This window comes from Aethalodelphis obliquidens, unplaced genomic scaffold (genome assembly GCF_003676395.1).
Source record: "Aethalodelphis obliquidens isolate GAN/ISIS:26980383/991018 unplaced genomic scaffold, ASM367639v1 scaffold9, whole genome shotgun sequence".
Classification (NCBI taxonomy): domain Eukaryota; kingdom Metazoa; phylum Chordata; class Mammalia; order Artiodactyla; family Delphinidae; genus Aethalodelphis; species Aethalodelphis obliquidens.
The window spans coordinates 27,841,967-27,855,605 of NW_020837953.1; the positions used below are offsets into that span (position 1 = coordinate 27,841,967).

The 13,639-nt window shown below is 61.2% G+C and overlaps 1 protein-coding gene across 21 annotated transcripts in view; it reads left to right on the top strand.

Moving 5' to 3' along the window:
* Window positions 1-13,639, top strand: part of ADGRB2 (adhesion G protein-coupled receptor B2) — a 36,152-nt gene that overhangs the window by 13,854 nt on the left and 8,659 nt on the right. For 13 of the 21 annotated variants that reach the window (XR_003433351.1, XR_003433349.1, XR_003433350.1 and 10 more), the window contains 19 exons: window positions 4,765-4,848; window positions 5,103-5,267; window positions 6,478-6,642; window positions 7,247-7,411; window positions 7,494-7,661; window positions 7,736-7,837; window positions 7,997-8,103; window positions 8,897-9,091; window positions 9,264-9,332; window positions 9,409-9,517; window positions 9,845-10,175; window positions 10,542-10,647; window positions 10,817-10,860; window positions 11,136-11,262; window positions 11,721-11,824; window positions 11,940-12,042; window positions 12,732-12,882; window positions 13,058-13,127; window positions 13,504-13,570. Coding sequence is in view for 18 of the 21 variants with exons in the window: in XM_027109335.1 (XP_026965136.1) it covers window positions 4,765-4,848; window positions 5,103-5,267; window positions 6,478-6,642; window positions 7,247-7,411; window positions 7,494-7,661; window positions 7,736-7,837; window positions 7,997-8,103; window positions 8,897-9,091; window positions 9,264-9,332; window positions 9,409-9,517; window positions 9,845-10,175; window positions 10,542-10,647; window positions 10,817-10,860; window positions 11,136-11,262; window positions 11,721-11,824; window positions 11,940-12,042; window positions 12,732-12,882; window positions 13,058-13,127; window positions 13,504-13,570 (2,432 nt within the window). In the remaining 3 variants the exon portion in view is untranslated. Of the gene's footprint in view, window positions 1-2,209; window positions 2,376-2,401; window positions 2,575-3,564; window positions 3,588-4,764; window positions 4,849-5,102; window positions 5,268-6,477; window positions 6,643-7,246; window positions 7,412-7,493; window positions 7,662-7,735; window positions 7,838-7,996; window positions 8,104-8,896; window positions 9,092-9,263; window positions 9,333-9,408; window positions 9,518-9,844; window positions 10,176-10,541; window positions 10,648-10,816; window positions 10,861-11,135; window positions 11,263-11,720; window positions 11,825-11,939; window positions 12,043-12,731; window positions 12,883-13,057; window positions 13,128-13,503; window positions 13,571-13,639 lie in introns of those variants that run through there. The other 8 variants (XM_027109341.1, XM_027109342.1, XM_027109340.1 and 5 more) reach the window with 8 other exon arrangements.

The window sequence follows — 13,639 nt, forward strand, 5'->3', positions numbered from 1 at the left end:
CGACTTGTCCAACGGCACACAGCAAGACTATACAGACTTGGGGATCAGACCTGCATTTGTCTGGCTCCCAAATCTACGTCCTTCCCACTGACCCACAGGGCCTCACAGTTTCGCTGCCTGGTGGGGAGGGGAAAACAGGACTGGACACGTCAGCAGGGACCAGAGCATGCCAGGCTCGGAGGTTTACTGTGGTGGTAGCAGTGGGGAGCCACTGAAGGTTTCTCAGCAGGCAAGCGTGTGGGGCTGGGCTTCCAGAGGACCACTTTGGAGCCTACAAGGGAGAATCAGTCTCGCTTGGCAGAGGCGGGGCATAGATGCTCAAAGGAACAATTAGGAAGAGGTGTGAAAACAAGAGAATAGAGGCAAATATGTGGGGGGCTGTGGGGAGGCGGGGGAGTAACTCGGGGTCCCATGGGAATCAGGGAAGCCGTCTCTGAGGAGGTCCAAGTTGAGTTGCATTTTGTCAGAGCCAGCGCAGTTCAGCGTAAAGTGGCCTCTGCAATCAGGCAGGCTGGAGTTCGAATCCCACATCAGCCTCTCTCCAGGATGAGACCTTAGAGCCTCATTAGTGCCTCATTAGTAAAATGGGAGAACCTGCCCTAATGAGGATTAAATGAGGTAACGTAGAGCATGCAGTGACTGGCACATAGGAGGTGTGTAGTAAATTATCTCCTGCAGGGTTATTCAGAACAGAACAGAACAGTTGAGAGTTCATCCAGGGTTGAGCGGGGAAGCGGGTCCCAGGCAGCAAGCAGACAGGTGGGAAAGCTGATGGGTGGTGGGGCTGGGAGCATCAGAGTCCCTGGTCCAGTCAGCTCACGGCGCCCACTGAGTGGGACGCTCAGGAGGTCTGGGGGTGCTCACACCCCTTCCTGGACCCCTCCTTGTCCTCTTGGCCCATCTTCCTCTCACACCTGCCCTGGTCTGGGCCCGGAGCTGGCAGGGGCCTGCACGTGATGTATGCTGAATAAACGTTTGTTTCAGTGGCTGACACCTCTGGTCTTATCTGTCTTCTTCCCCGGCAGGGAGAACTGGCTTTCCTCAGAGGGGGGTGGGGTGGGGGTGGGGAGGGGAGGGCAGTCAGTACAGGCCCCGGCTGTGTGGCCTTGGGCGTGTCCCTTCCCCTCTCTGGTCCAGCCCAGGAGGCTAGGAGAGGGGCTCAACAGCTGGACCTGGGACATGTTCTGATTTTCAAATGGGGTGGATTCTAGAAACCACCACTCTGGTTATATGGCGGGGCTGGCCAGCAAGCGGGTGGTGAGTGGTCAGTAGAGGACGGGGGCACCAGAGGAAGCAGTGTGAGTCCACGACAAGCAAGTCAGGCTGGTCTCTCACGTGGCCGCATTTGATGGGCTTACTGGATGCCAGGCCAGGGATGGGAGGGGTTGCCGCCCACAACAGTAATGGCCAAGACGCCAAAAAGGAGCTGGATTTGCAACAGGTCAAATGGCATCTCCAGAGCGCTTATTAATAAATGGATGTCAAGCTTGGGGTGGTCTAGGTGGCGGGCTGCAGGTCAGAGCTGGTACTCAAGATGACAAACGACCATTTCCAATGACCCCCATGGGGTGGGGGAAGCTAGGAGCAACATGTTCATTGGTGTTTACTGCTGTTTCTCTGGGCCGGATTCTGTACTGGTGTTCATGTGGTCAGGGAGATGGCTCACACAGCCTTTCTGCAAAGGGCTCTCGGATGGGGGGTAATTCAGACAGTCAGCAGATGGAATCATCTGTGATGAGTGGGCACGTAGAAGAGGGGGCAGCCAACTCTGCAGGGGAGTGAGGGATAAGGAAGACTTTGCCTATAAGAGGTCATTTGAGGTGGGTTTTGAAGGTCAAGTAGGAGTTTTCCAGGTGAAGGTGGGGAACAAGTGGGTTTGAGAGGAGATGATGATCCTATTGTGGACACGCTGAGTTTGAGGGCCTTCCCCCCGCATCAGGCGACCTGTCCAGGAGGCAGGAAGCTATACAGGAGTGAAGCACAGGTTCGGTGGGTGGTGCAACGACTTCGGAGCAGCCATTCAGAGGGGGTTAATGAAGCCTGGTGGGGGGTGGTGTTGTCCTGTGAAAACAGGACAAAGTGTGGATGCCAGACGTGGGAAGCAGCAGGAAAACAGACCGGCCAAAGAGGCAGGGCAGAGGTAGCAGGAAGCCAGGCGAGTCAGGGAGGGGAGTGTTTCAGGGCTGGAGAGTCAGCAGGGCGAAACGCTGCCAAGGGCTGGGGCAGGACGAGGCCTGCAAAGCCCATAGGATTTAGCAACAAGGAGGGCACTGATGACTCTGTCAAGAACGGTTTCAGCAGAAGATGTGGTCAGAAGCCAGACTGCAGTGGATTTACCAGGCAAGGTGACATCTGAGCCAGGACGTGAGTGGCAGGTGAGAAACTGGAGTGCCATCTGTGGACCACTCATTGATGGTGAAGAGGAGCCGAGGGCAGTAGCCAGAGAAGGCAGGAGGGTCAGAGGAGGGCCCCTCTGAGAACGGAAAGGGCCTAGATCTGTTCCCAGGCTGCCGCGAGGAGAATGCTGACGAAATGCTGATGAGAGGGGATGATGGGTGGAGCCCTCCGGAGAAGGTAGGCGGGAGGAATAGAAGGCAGCACAGGGATGAGGGGCTGGTCTTTGTGAAGAGAAGGGCTTCAGGAAAGTTGGGAGTTGGAGGGGTGAGGCAAGAAGTCGGGGTGGGGGGGCTCCCGTGTCATAGCTTCTGCTTTCTCTGTAAAGGAGCTTGTTGCAGAGAGGGAGTGGGCGGAGATGGGCTTGAGCAGAGAGGTCAGCCCGCCGAGGCGGGGGACGGGGAAGGCAGGGAGCCCTGCTCGGCCATCGGACGTGCATCCCTGAATCTGTCGTGGCGGCAGTTGGCACAGCTGTAGATTTCTTTAGCAGCCTGGGGGTGGGCGTGGAGAAGGCGGTTTGTCACAGTCTCCAGGGCTGGGGAGTGGCTGAGCAGGTGTGGTGGAAAGGCTGGGTGAGGGGATTCGGGAGCTGCCAGGCATGGTTCCAGCACCTTCTCTGTGGTCTTGATAGAGGCGGGGCCCAAAGTGAGGCCAGGAGCCATGGCAGACGCTGTTCAGAGGGAGGAGGCCCAGGGGGCTGAGGGGTGGTGGCACGTGAGGTGCTGAAGCGGTGGAGGTGTTGAGGGAAGGGAAGATGGTGAAAATAAACCAGATGGTTGCTGCCTTCTGAGCACGCCCCGTGTCCAAGCAGGGTGCTGAGGGCTTCGTGATCTCCTGTCAGGAAGTCCTGAGGTCAGCCCTCAGGGTAGGGGGTATTCTGAGTGTCGTTCTACAGAGGTCAGAAAACAGGGTCAGAGAGGCAAAGACACTTGCCCACGGTCACACAGCTGGTCAGTGTCCACGCCCCAGTTGGGACCAGGGTTGCCTGACTCTGAAGGTGTCCTGTGGGGTGGGGAGATGCAGGTTTCAGAGATGGTGGAGCAGTTTCGGGGATGATGAAGACCAGGTCCTGGGACTGGTGGCTGAAGTGGAGGGAAGGGCCCGGGAGTGGATGAGACCAGAGGCTGGGCTGAGTGGCAGCTCAGGGCCCTGTGGACAGCAGGTTTGCTCAGAGTGGCCACTCTTCATGCCTGGTGAGGAAGAGCTTTCTCTCAGACGCAGAGCCTGGACTGGGCGGCAGAGGGCAGGAAGAGTACAGCCTTCTTGGGTTCCTTCCGACACAGAGTGCCTGTTCGGTGCTGACCTGGTGTTCAGAAATAGGAGAGGGCCTGGGAGTAGGGGAGAGGAATACCTTCTAGTCTGGGGACAGCGTAGGCTGAGCCCTGTCCCAAAATGCTGTTCCGATCCCACCTGCCCAGCAGCCTCTACGTGAGCTGGGTCTTTCTCCCCCGTACTCATGTCTGCCACCATCCCTGCTACCCAGCCTGTGGGAGAGGGCCTGATGAGCTCACGTCTGAGCAGGAGGGCCTGGCTTTGGAGAATGGGAGCTCCCAGCCTCTCCTCCAGGGCTGGCAGTGCTTCCAAGGCCTAGACCAGACACAGAAATCGGGCAGCCCAGAGCCGGGTGAGGCAGCAGCAGCAGATCCCAGAGAGCCTGCTGCTCGCTGACCACAGGGTGGGGGGAGTAGGGTCTGCTGGACGGAGGCACCTGCCCCAGGCCCTTAGGTCTCAGAGGAGCGGCGTTCTGACCTGTGCCTCCAGGTCACAGTCCAGTGCTGCTTGGGGAGCAGAATCTGGACCCCAGGCCCAGCCCCTGGCTTGGCATGAATCGTGTCCCGGAGGCAAGCTTACGGAGTGGTCACAACTGCTCACCTTGGCTGTTGTCTGCCTTAGGGTCAGCCCTGTGAGGGGAAAGAGACTGGACTTGAGGCTTTCCAAGCTGTGTGATCTTGGACAAGTCACTTCCCCTCTCTCAGCCTCAGTTTTCTCATCTTTAAACGGAGGTGATGGTCCCTACTTCCCAGGGGAGGGTTAAGGAGATAGGTAGGGACAGCACTTGGCACAGAAGCCTCCCAGAGCTCAGTAATACGAGCGGCCACTCCTCTCCAGTCTCCCCCAGTTTGGCTGAGGCAGGAGGAAAAGACAGTCGTGAGGCTGTAGGCAAGCCCTGCGTGGCCTTCTGAGCCTCAGTTTCCTTATCTGTAAAATGGTGTTGGTGGGGCAGGGGGCAGGACGTGATGCCCTTTCAGCGTCGCCTGCAGTTGGTTCCAGACCCTCTGGCTGAGGGCGAGCAAGGCTGCCCTCTCTGTGCCACCCTGGCGGGACTGAGCTGGCCTCTGCTGAGCCCCTGCCACCACCTCCGTGTTCCAGGTGAGGAGCCAGAAGAGGAACCGAAGGTGAAAACCCAGTGGCCGAGGTCTGCAGATGAGCCTGGGCTGTACATGGCGCAGACAGGTAACTCGGGCCCGCCTCCCTTCCTCTGTGGCGGGGGCCCGACTCTGTGGCGTCTGGTGGCATGTGTGCTTGGCGTGTGCCTGTCTGTGTCTATGTCGTGGAGCTCAGTCGTGTCTCTCTGCCATGCGAGGCCTGTGGGCAGGGCTGGATTGCCTCCTGAAGAGCCTGCCACTTGGGGTCAGGGTAGGAGGATTCCTATGAGACTGAGTGCTTGGGAGATGCCCCCTGCCGCCGACCCTGTCCCTCTCTCGTAGGCGACCCAGCGGCTGAGGAGTGGTCCCCGTGGAGCGTGTGTTCCCTGACGTGTGGGCAGGGCCTGCAGGTGCGGACCCGCTCCTGCGTGTCCTCCCCCTATGGGACCCTGTGCAGCGGGCCCCTGCGGGAGACCCGGCCCTGCAACAATTCAGCCACCTGCCCAGGTATGCCCGTCCTCCCCGCCCAGTCTGCCTGCAGGGTCGGGTCCTGCCTGGGACTCGGGCAAGTTCATCTTCCAAAGATGGTTGGTTGCCTCTTCCTTTCATTCAGCAAACTTGACTGTCCCCCCACCCCCCGCACCGTGCCCAACCCCACACAGGGCATCGGGGACACAGATGAATCAGACCAGGGCCCGCACCAGCAGGCTTGGTTCTGGGCACATCACTCCCCTGATGCCTACGTCCTGGTAATCAAGGCTTGTCTCTTTACCCTCACCGCCTTCCGTGTTCCCTGTGCTCTGGCCACACCAGCACCTCTTGCACTTTCCCACCGCCCTGCACTTTCCTATTCTCATCCTATCCCCTCCACCTCTACCTTGGCTATTAAAATTCAGCTTGTCCTTCAAGATCTAAAAGAAATGCCACTTAAAAAAAAAAATGAAGCTCTCTCTGACCATCCCCTCCCTCCTCTGACTCCCTATCCCACTCCCCAGGGAGCCTCCCCTAGACCCTGAAGCCTTCCTCAGTTCAGCATGGAGTTGTTGAGAATGTGCATGTGCCTATGGGGACGGCCTGTCGGTCAGGAGGGGCTCAGCAGCTTCAGCGGGTCCTGCCCCTTGCGCCTGAGGGAGCGAAGTGGTGCCTAGGCCAGATCAGCTCCTGGCTGGGAACTTAAAGTAGGGCTACCTGGGAAGGGGTCTTGGCAACTGGGGGTGTGCCAGGAGCTTGCAAAGGGGTGGGGCAAAGCCGTGTTCCAATGTGAGCTTTTTGTGTCAGTGTCCACGTAGAGGGTCGTGTCTATTTGTGTGTCCCTGCGCTTGGGGTGGGGAGGGGCATTCTCTTGCCCCAGGCCTGCCATGCTGGATTCTTGCTCTGGATCTGGGGTGGGGAGGGATGGGGATGGGGTAAGGTGGGGTAGATATTGAGCCCTTTCCTGGGCTTTACCTTGCCCCCAGGAGAGGAGGACCCCTGGCTCCCCTCCTGGGTTGATTCTAGGCTCCCTGTCCGGGTGTCCACAGGCAGTGTCCTGTGTGAGTTGGGACTAGAAGTCTGTGTCTTCCACATCCCCCCACCCCCAAAGGGCGGAATCCTGGGGCCCAGGGAAGAGCCAATGAGGAGCGGTGGCAGAGCTGCCGGAGCTCCTGATTGGTGGGCGGGGGGGGCAGTGGGCGGGGCCAAGGTGCCGCCCAGCCACCGGCCACGTGCTTCCTTGCAGTGCACGGCGTGTGGGAGGAGTGGGGGTCCTGGAGCCTGTGCTCCCGCAGCTGCGGGCGGGGGTCCCGGAGCCGGATGCGGACCTGCGTGCCCCCCCAGCACGGCGGCAAGGCCTGCGAGGGTCCCGAGCTGCAGACTAAGCTCTGCAGTATGGCCGCCTGCCCGGGTCAGTAGCACCCGTGGGCTTTCAGGCGGGCGCTGCCCAGCCGGGGTGGGGGTCGGGAAAGGGGAGGAAGTCAGGTCCAGTGCCCTGCCCCTGGGGGAACCCCAGTGAACTTTGACCAAGCATGGGGAGACTGGCAAAGTCTACCTGCCAGCGTGGGAGGTGACCTGGCCCAGCCTACTTGGAGTTGGCACCCTGTGATTCCATCTAAAGGGGGTGATCGCCAGTGCCCCTTCCCCTGAGCCCTGGACTACCCTTGTTGTTCATAGCACTTTGGTGCTCTTGGCCAGCTGGGCTGTGAGGGGACACAAAGCTGGGCTTACATGTGGGCAAAGATCAGAAGGTGGCCCGGGGCCCGTTTCCCTAGCCAGAAGAGAGCTATTGCCTCAGTGCTGAGTGGAGAGGAGTCCTGTGTTCCTGGAGCTGGTGGCAGGCAGGCAGGCCCAGGCCCAGGCACCACCAGCTCCCTCCAGCCCCCCTTCCTCCACCCCTCTCCAGTGGGTCTGGCCTTATTCAAATCTGAATGCCATCTCCCTGCGGTGCTCTGCCCTGACGCATCCCCACACCCTTGCTCAACAGCCAACCCTGCTTGTGTCTCCCCATGCAGTGGAAGGCCAGTGGCTAGAATGGGGTCCCTGGGGCCCGTGCTCCATGTCCTGTGCCAATGGGACCCAGCAGCGCAGCCGGAAGTGCAGCGTGGCGGGCCCAGCCTGGGCCACGTGTACCGGGGCCCTCACTGACACCCGGGAGTGCGGCAACCTTGAGTGCCCGGGTGAGTGCGCGGCACAGGGGCGGCAGGTGGTGGCCCTGGCCCAGGGGGTGCCTGGGGCCACTCACGCCCCCCATCTCTGCAGCCACAGACAGCAAGTGGGGGCCGTGGAACGCGTGGAGTCTGTGCTCCAAGACATGTGACACAGGCTGGCAGCGCCGTTTCCGCATGTGCCAGGCCACAGGCTCTCAGGGATACCCCTGCGAGGGCACCGGAGAGGAGGTGAAGCCCTGCAGTGAGAAGAGGTGTCCAGGTATTGCCCGCTGGACTCTGGGGCTTTGCGGGCAAGTGCCTGGGCCTGGCTGAGCCCCTCTGCTGTACCAACAGCCTTCCATGAGATGTGCAGGGACGAGTACGTGATGCTGATGATGTGGAAGAAGGCGGCTGCTGGAGAGATCATCTACAACAAGTGCCCCCCCAACGCCTCAGGTGAGGGGCGGGTGGCTCTCCCTGCACGCCTCCCACACCCGCCATTCTTGCCGCTCCCTTCTGGGCCCCCAGCCTCTTTGAGCCTCCATCCTGAGGTGTGGAGTGAAGTGGGTGAGAGCTCGGCCCCCACACCCAACCCTCTGTCCTGTCCCCCTGCAGGGTCTGCCAGCCGCCGCTGTCTCCTCAGTGCCCAGGGCGTGGCCTACTGGGGGCTGCCCAGCTTTGCCCGCTGCATCTCCCACGAGTACCGCTACCTGTATCTGTCGGTGAGTGCACCCTGCTGGGCTGGGGCAACACAGGATCTGTCCCAGACTCTGGTGGGCGTGGAGGGAGCTGGATTCTTGCTCGTGCCCATGTGCCTTGGCGTACATACGATGTGCCCACTTCTGCCTGGCTGTGCCTCTCCTTGTCTGACAAACTCCTACTCATTCCTCAAGGCCTGATTCTCAGATGTCTTCCCTTATCCCCAGTGCCTCCCCCTGTGCTCCTACAGCCCCCTGAGCTTCTCAGTCATTAGGTGTTACGAGTGCTCATCACGATGTCTGTGTCCTGTAAGACTGGGAGCTCCTTGAAGGCAGGGACAAAGTTGAAATTATTTTTATGTCCCCAGTGCCCAGCCCAGGGCCTGCCATGGGGTAAGAATGTTGTTAGCGAGCGTGGCCTGTGTGTACTTGTCTGACTGTAACCGGTATTTGTTGTGTTTGTGCGTGGAGCTCGTATTTGAGAGAGAGAGAGAGCGAGCGAATTACACTCCAGCGTGTGATGGCCTCTTTGGATTAGGGAGGTGCCTTGTCCCTCAACTGCGCTTATCGTCTTTTATATGTATATCTGAGCTCCTTCTTTCTTTTGCTGTTCCTATTTCAGTCTTTACGTAACTTGGGGGATTCTCTCTCTTTATGGGTCTCTTTCTTAGGCTCTGTCTCCCCATGATCTCTTTGAGCATCTCTATCTGACCCTTCCCCTCTGGATGCAAGTGGTGGGTGGACTGGAGTGGGATGGGCCAGGGGCGGGTCCCAGCTCTTGACACCCTGGTGACAGCAGCCTACCCGTCACTGGCAGCTTCGGGAGCACCTGGCCAAGGGGCAGCGCATGCTGGCGGGCGAGGGCATGTCACAAGTGGTGCGGAGCCTGCAGGAGCTGCTGGCCCGGCGCACCTACTACAGTGGGGACCTGCTTTTCTCCGTGGACATTCTGAGGAATGTCACTGACACCTTCAAGCGAGCCACCTATGTGCCCTCGGCTGATGACGTGCAGGTACCCTCTACCCTGTCAGGAGGAAGGAGGGCTGAAGGTTCAGAAGCCCTAGATTGAAGGGGGAGGCCGGGCCCCATAGCAGAGTCTGTGGGGGCATGGCAGGTGTGGCTGTGGCGGGGAAGCTCCTCGCCGTGGGGCTGGGACCTCCCAACACCCACTGCTGTCTCCCCAGCGCTTCTTCCAGGTGGTGAGCTTCATGGTGGACGCAGAGAACAAGGACAAGTGGGATGATGCTCAGCAGGTGAGGGGCTGGGCTTCCAGGCTTGTGCCCCGTGGCCCACCCCTGCCTTGGTCCCTCACGCCCTGTCTGTCCCCAGGTGGCCCCTGGCTCTGTGCATCTGCTCCGGGTCGTGGAGGACTTCATTCACCTGGTGGGCGATGCTCTCAAGGCCTTCCAGAGCTCTCTGATTGTCACAGATAACCTGGGTACAAGGAGGCGGGCAGGGGAGAGGGTGCTGGATGTGGCCAAACCCAGGACGCCCTGGGGGAGGGATGGTTTCTGAGGGCTTTTCCTATCTTCCTCTCTTTGTCTGGGCCCTGCCTTTCCCTCATTTAACCCCTTATTTGTATCTCTGTCTCCACGTTTCTTCCCATGCTCCGTCTCTTTGTTGTTTCTCCGTATACGTGTTCCCTGCCTCTCTGTTTGTACCATCCTTGGTGTCTGCATCTGCCTTCCTGCTGTCTGTCTCCCCCACATTCATCTCTTCCCCTGTGACCTTCCCCTCTGTTTCTGTCTCTGTCTGTCCTCTGCAGTGATCAGCATTCAGCGAGAGCCCGTCTCGGCTGTGTCCAGCGACATCACGTTCCCCATGCGCGGCCGCCGGGGCATGAAGGACTGGGTGCGGTACTCAGAGGACCGCCTCTTCCTACCCAAGGAGGTGCTCAGCCTCTCCTCCCCAGGGAAGCCGGCCGCATCCGGGACAGCAGGCAGCCTTGGCAGGGGGAGAGGCCCAGGAACCGTGCCGCCTGGCCCGGGCCACTCCCACCAGCGCCTCCTCCCAGCAGACCCTGAGGAGTCGTCCTCCTACTTTGTGATTGGTGCTGTGCTCTACCGCACCCTCGGCCTCATCCTGCCGCCCCCCAGGTGAGTCCCTGGGAGGGGTGGATGGCACTGCTGCGGGTCCAGGGAGACCCAGGGAAGGGAAGGAGGGCTGAGCCCATGCTGGCCACAGAGAGATCCATTTGCGGCCTCAGGGACCCCTCGCCTGGCTCTGGACACAGGTGCTTCTCCAAGACATCTGTGCAGCTCCCAGAGGCTTCACAGGGGGTGCAGGGGGTGCTGGACTGAGCTCTAGGCCTCACCCAAAGTCCTGGGCCCCGCAGACCTCTAGGCCTTCCCCTGGCCTTGGCACCATGGTAGCCTCCTGCCCTCGATCCAAAGCACCTTCAGGGTTCCTGACTGGGTGTGGGCACCTGCTGGCAGGAGCTGACCTCAGCATCTGTCCCCCAGGCCCCCGCTGGCCGTCACATCCAGGGTGATGACAGTGACTGTGAGGCCCCCCACCCAGCCGCTAGCTGAGCCCCTCATCACCGTGGAGCTCTCCTATATCATCAACGTGAGTGGGGCCCTGGGCGGGGACCCTGGGTATGCCCCAGCCAGGGCAGTCGAAGGCCTGTCTGATGGGGAGGTGGTCTGCCCTGTGTGGGGCCTGCCATGGCAGGATGGGGGCGGTCACGGGTGGGCAGCTTCCCACCCACGCTGCACTTAGGTCTTCTGCTCCGCAGGGCACCACGGATCCCCACTGTGCCAGCTGGGACTACTCCAGAGCGTGAGTTGAGCAGGGGCTCTGGGTGGGGAGGGCTGCAGCCCTGGGACTCCTCCCTCAGGAGGGGCTGTCCTGCCTGGAAGGCCAGAGGGAGGGCGCCTTGGCACCATCCTTGGCCTAAGGGATCAAGGGCAAACCCTGTGGCTCCCGCTGCCTGCCTGCCTGCCTCTTGGATGTGGCCTTGCTCTGGGTTTCACCTGTCCTTGGGCAGTGGCCAGCACTGGGGGTGGGGCCGTGGAGCTGGGCTGGGGCTCATTCCACCTCTCCCTCCACCCAAGAGATGCCAGCTCAGGGGACTGGGACACTGAGAGCTGCCAGACCCTGGAGACCCAGGCAGCCCACACCCGCTGCCAGTGCCAGCACCTGTCCACCTTTGCTGTGCTGGCCCAGCCGCCCAAGGACCTGGTGAGCGGGAGGGAAGTGCCTGGGCTGGGCCGGAGGAGAGGCTCCTGGGTGCCAGCGGCCGTCTGTGACAGTGCTGGCGGGGATCTGGGTGATCCCACGTGGCGTTTGCGTGGGTGTACTTGTGGGATTGCACGTGGAAGTCTGTGCCCCTGGGATGGTGCTCACAGCGATGCCACGTGCCCAGGGGTGTGTGGCGGTGGGTGATTGCATGTGTATACACACACACGTGTGTCTGGTTGTGTGTGGAAGAGTGCGGGTGACAGCATAAATACACGTCCACGTACGTGACTGGGTCTGCTCTGTGCATGTGTGGAGGCAGTGGTGAGTCCCCTTACGTGTGTGGGTGTGACACAGGTGCAGGTGCCAGTCTGTCCTAGACAGGAGGTGGGGAGGGCGATGGGACCCCTGTAGCTGCCCTCTCCCAGTGACCCATCTGACGGTCTGCCCCTCTGCCCCAGACCCTGGAGCTGGCGGGCTCCCCCTCGGTCCCCCTTGTGATTGGCTGTGCTGTGTCCTGCATGGCACTGCTCACCCTCCTTGCCATCTATGCCGCCTTCTGGAGGTAGGTGGGACGGTGGGGGGTTGGGGGGACGAGGGGGCGGGGCTGGAGGTGGCCGGCCACCCGGGGTTGGGCAGGGCGGCTAGCTCCCCTGTCTCTGCCCACTGTGCCTCACCAGGTTTATAAAATCGGAACGCTCCATCATCCTGCTGAATTTCTGCCTGTCCATCCTGGCATCCAACATCCTGATCCTCGTGGGCCAGTCGCGGGTGCTGAGCAAGGCAGGTGCAGGCTCACAGGGGGGCTGGGATGTGAGAGTGGGGCGAAGGGGGGATGGCGCGTGTGCTCGCGTGTATGAAACTAAGTGCCGGATGTGTGTAGACACTCGAGCTGGGTGTTGCGTGAGGGTGTGTGTGGGAGATAGTGTGTGTGAGCGTACATGAGGGAGCTGGAGAGGGGGTGTGTGTACTCCAGTGAGGGATGTCTGTGTACATCTGTGAACGTGTACGTGAGCTGAGTGCCTGTGCGCACGTGTGTTGGGCGTGTCTGCGGGCATGTGGGAGCCCCAGCGGAACCTCCTGTGCCACGTGCCCGCGTCTGATCTGTGTTGGCTGTCCCTTATGCCCCCTCGGCCCTCTCTGCACAGCGCCAGCCCTGCTGGTGCCAGACGTGGGGCCCACCCGGCCATGACGTGGCAGGCACTCCTGTTTGTCCCCCTCCCCGCCAGCCCTGTCTGTGCGTGGGCAGCCTGCCCGCCCGCCTCCTGGATGCGGAGTGCCGTGTGCGTGTCACCGGGCCTGTGTCGTGCTGTGTGTGGGTGCAGGAAGACGGGGGTGCCTGGCAGGGTTCTGTGGGAGGCGGAGCTCAGGTGGGCGGCCGTGGCAGCGCCCAGCAGAGGACGTGGGAAGCCCGGCGCCTCCCACCCTGGCGGCTGCTCAGGGCCACTCCCTCCCTCTCCTTCTCCCTGCAGGGTGTGTGCACCATGACAGCCGCCTTCCTGCACTTCTTCTTCCTCTCGTCCTTTTGCTGGGTGCTCACTGAGGCCTGGCAGTCCTACCTGGCTGTCATCGGACGGATGCGCACCCGCCTCGTCCGCAAGCGCTTCCTTTGCCTGGGCTGGGGTGAGCAGGGCTCGTGCTGGACCCTGTCACTGGGCCTTGGGGGCAGGGGCAGCAAGAGAGCTACCGGCCCCGGCCCTGCTCTCTGGGCACACGGGTCAGCTGGGCTGGGGGTCTGGGAGGGTGAAGGACCCTGAGGACGGGTGGCCATCTCACTCTGGCTCCCCTGCTCCCCCAGGTCTGCCTGCCCTGGTGGTGGCCGTGTCGGTCGGCTTTACCCGCACCAAAGGATACGGTACATCCAGCTAGTACGTGGGCCTCCCGGGGTGGGAAGCGGGAGTCAGTGGACCTGATAGGGCTCCAGACTTCTCGGGCTGTGATCCTGGCCCACTCCTGCTGTGGGACTTTGGGCAGATTCTCCCGTCTCAGCCTGTTTCCCTGACTATAAAAGGCTGTGCGGGGATTGGATACTCTCAGAACCATTTAGGTCAGGGATCAGCCTTGGTGGCCCCAGGACCCTTGTTAGAGGGGCTCAGCAGCAGTCAGTGGCTCCCTCTCACCCTGTCTGGGTCCCTGCCCCATGCGTAACGTGACCTGGCAGCTCAGGGAGCCCTGAGGGATGGTGGTTGAGCGTGGGGGCGGGCCCGCTGGTTTTCTGATACCCCCTCTTTCCCCCCTCCCCAGCTGCTGGCTCTCTCTGGAGGGCGGTCTGCTCTATGCCTTCGTGGGCCCAGCAGCCGTCATTGTCCTGGTATGTGCCCCTGCAGCGTCCTGGGAGGGGCATGGCCCAAGGGGGTCTACCTGCTCCACCTGGGGATTT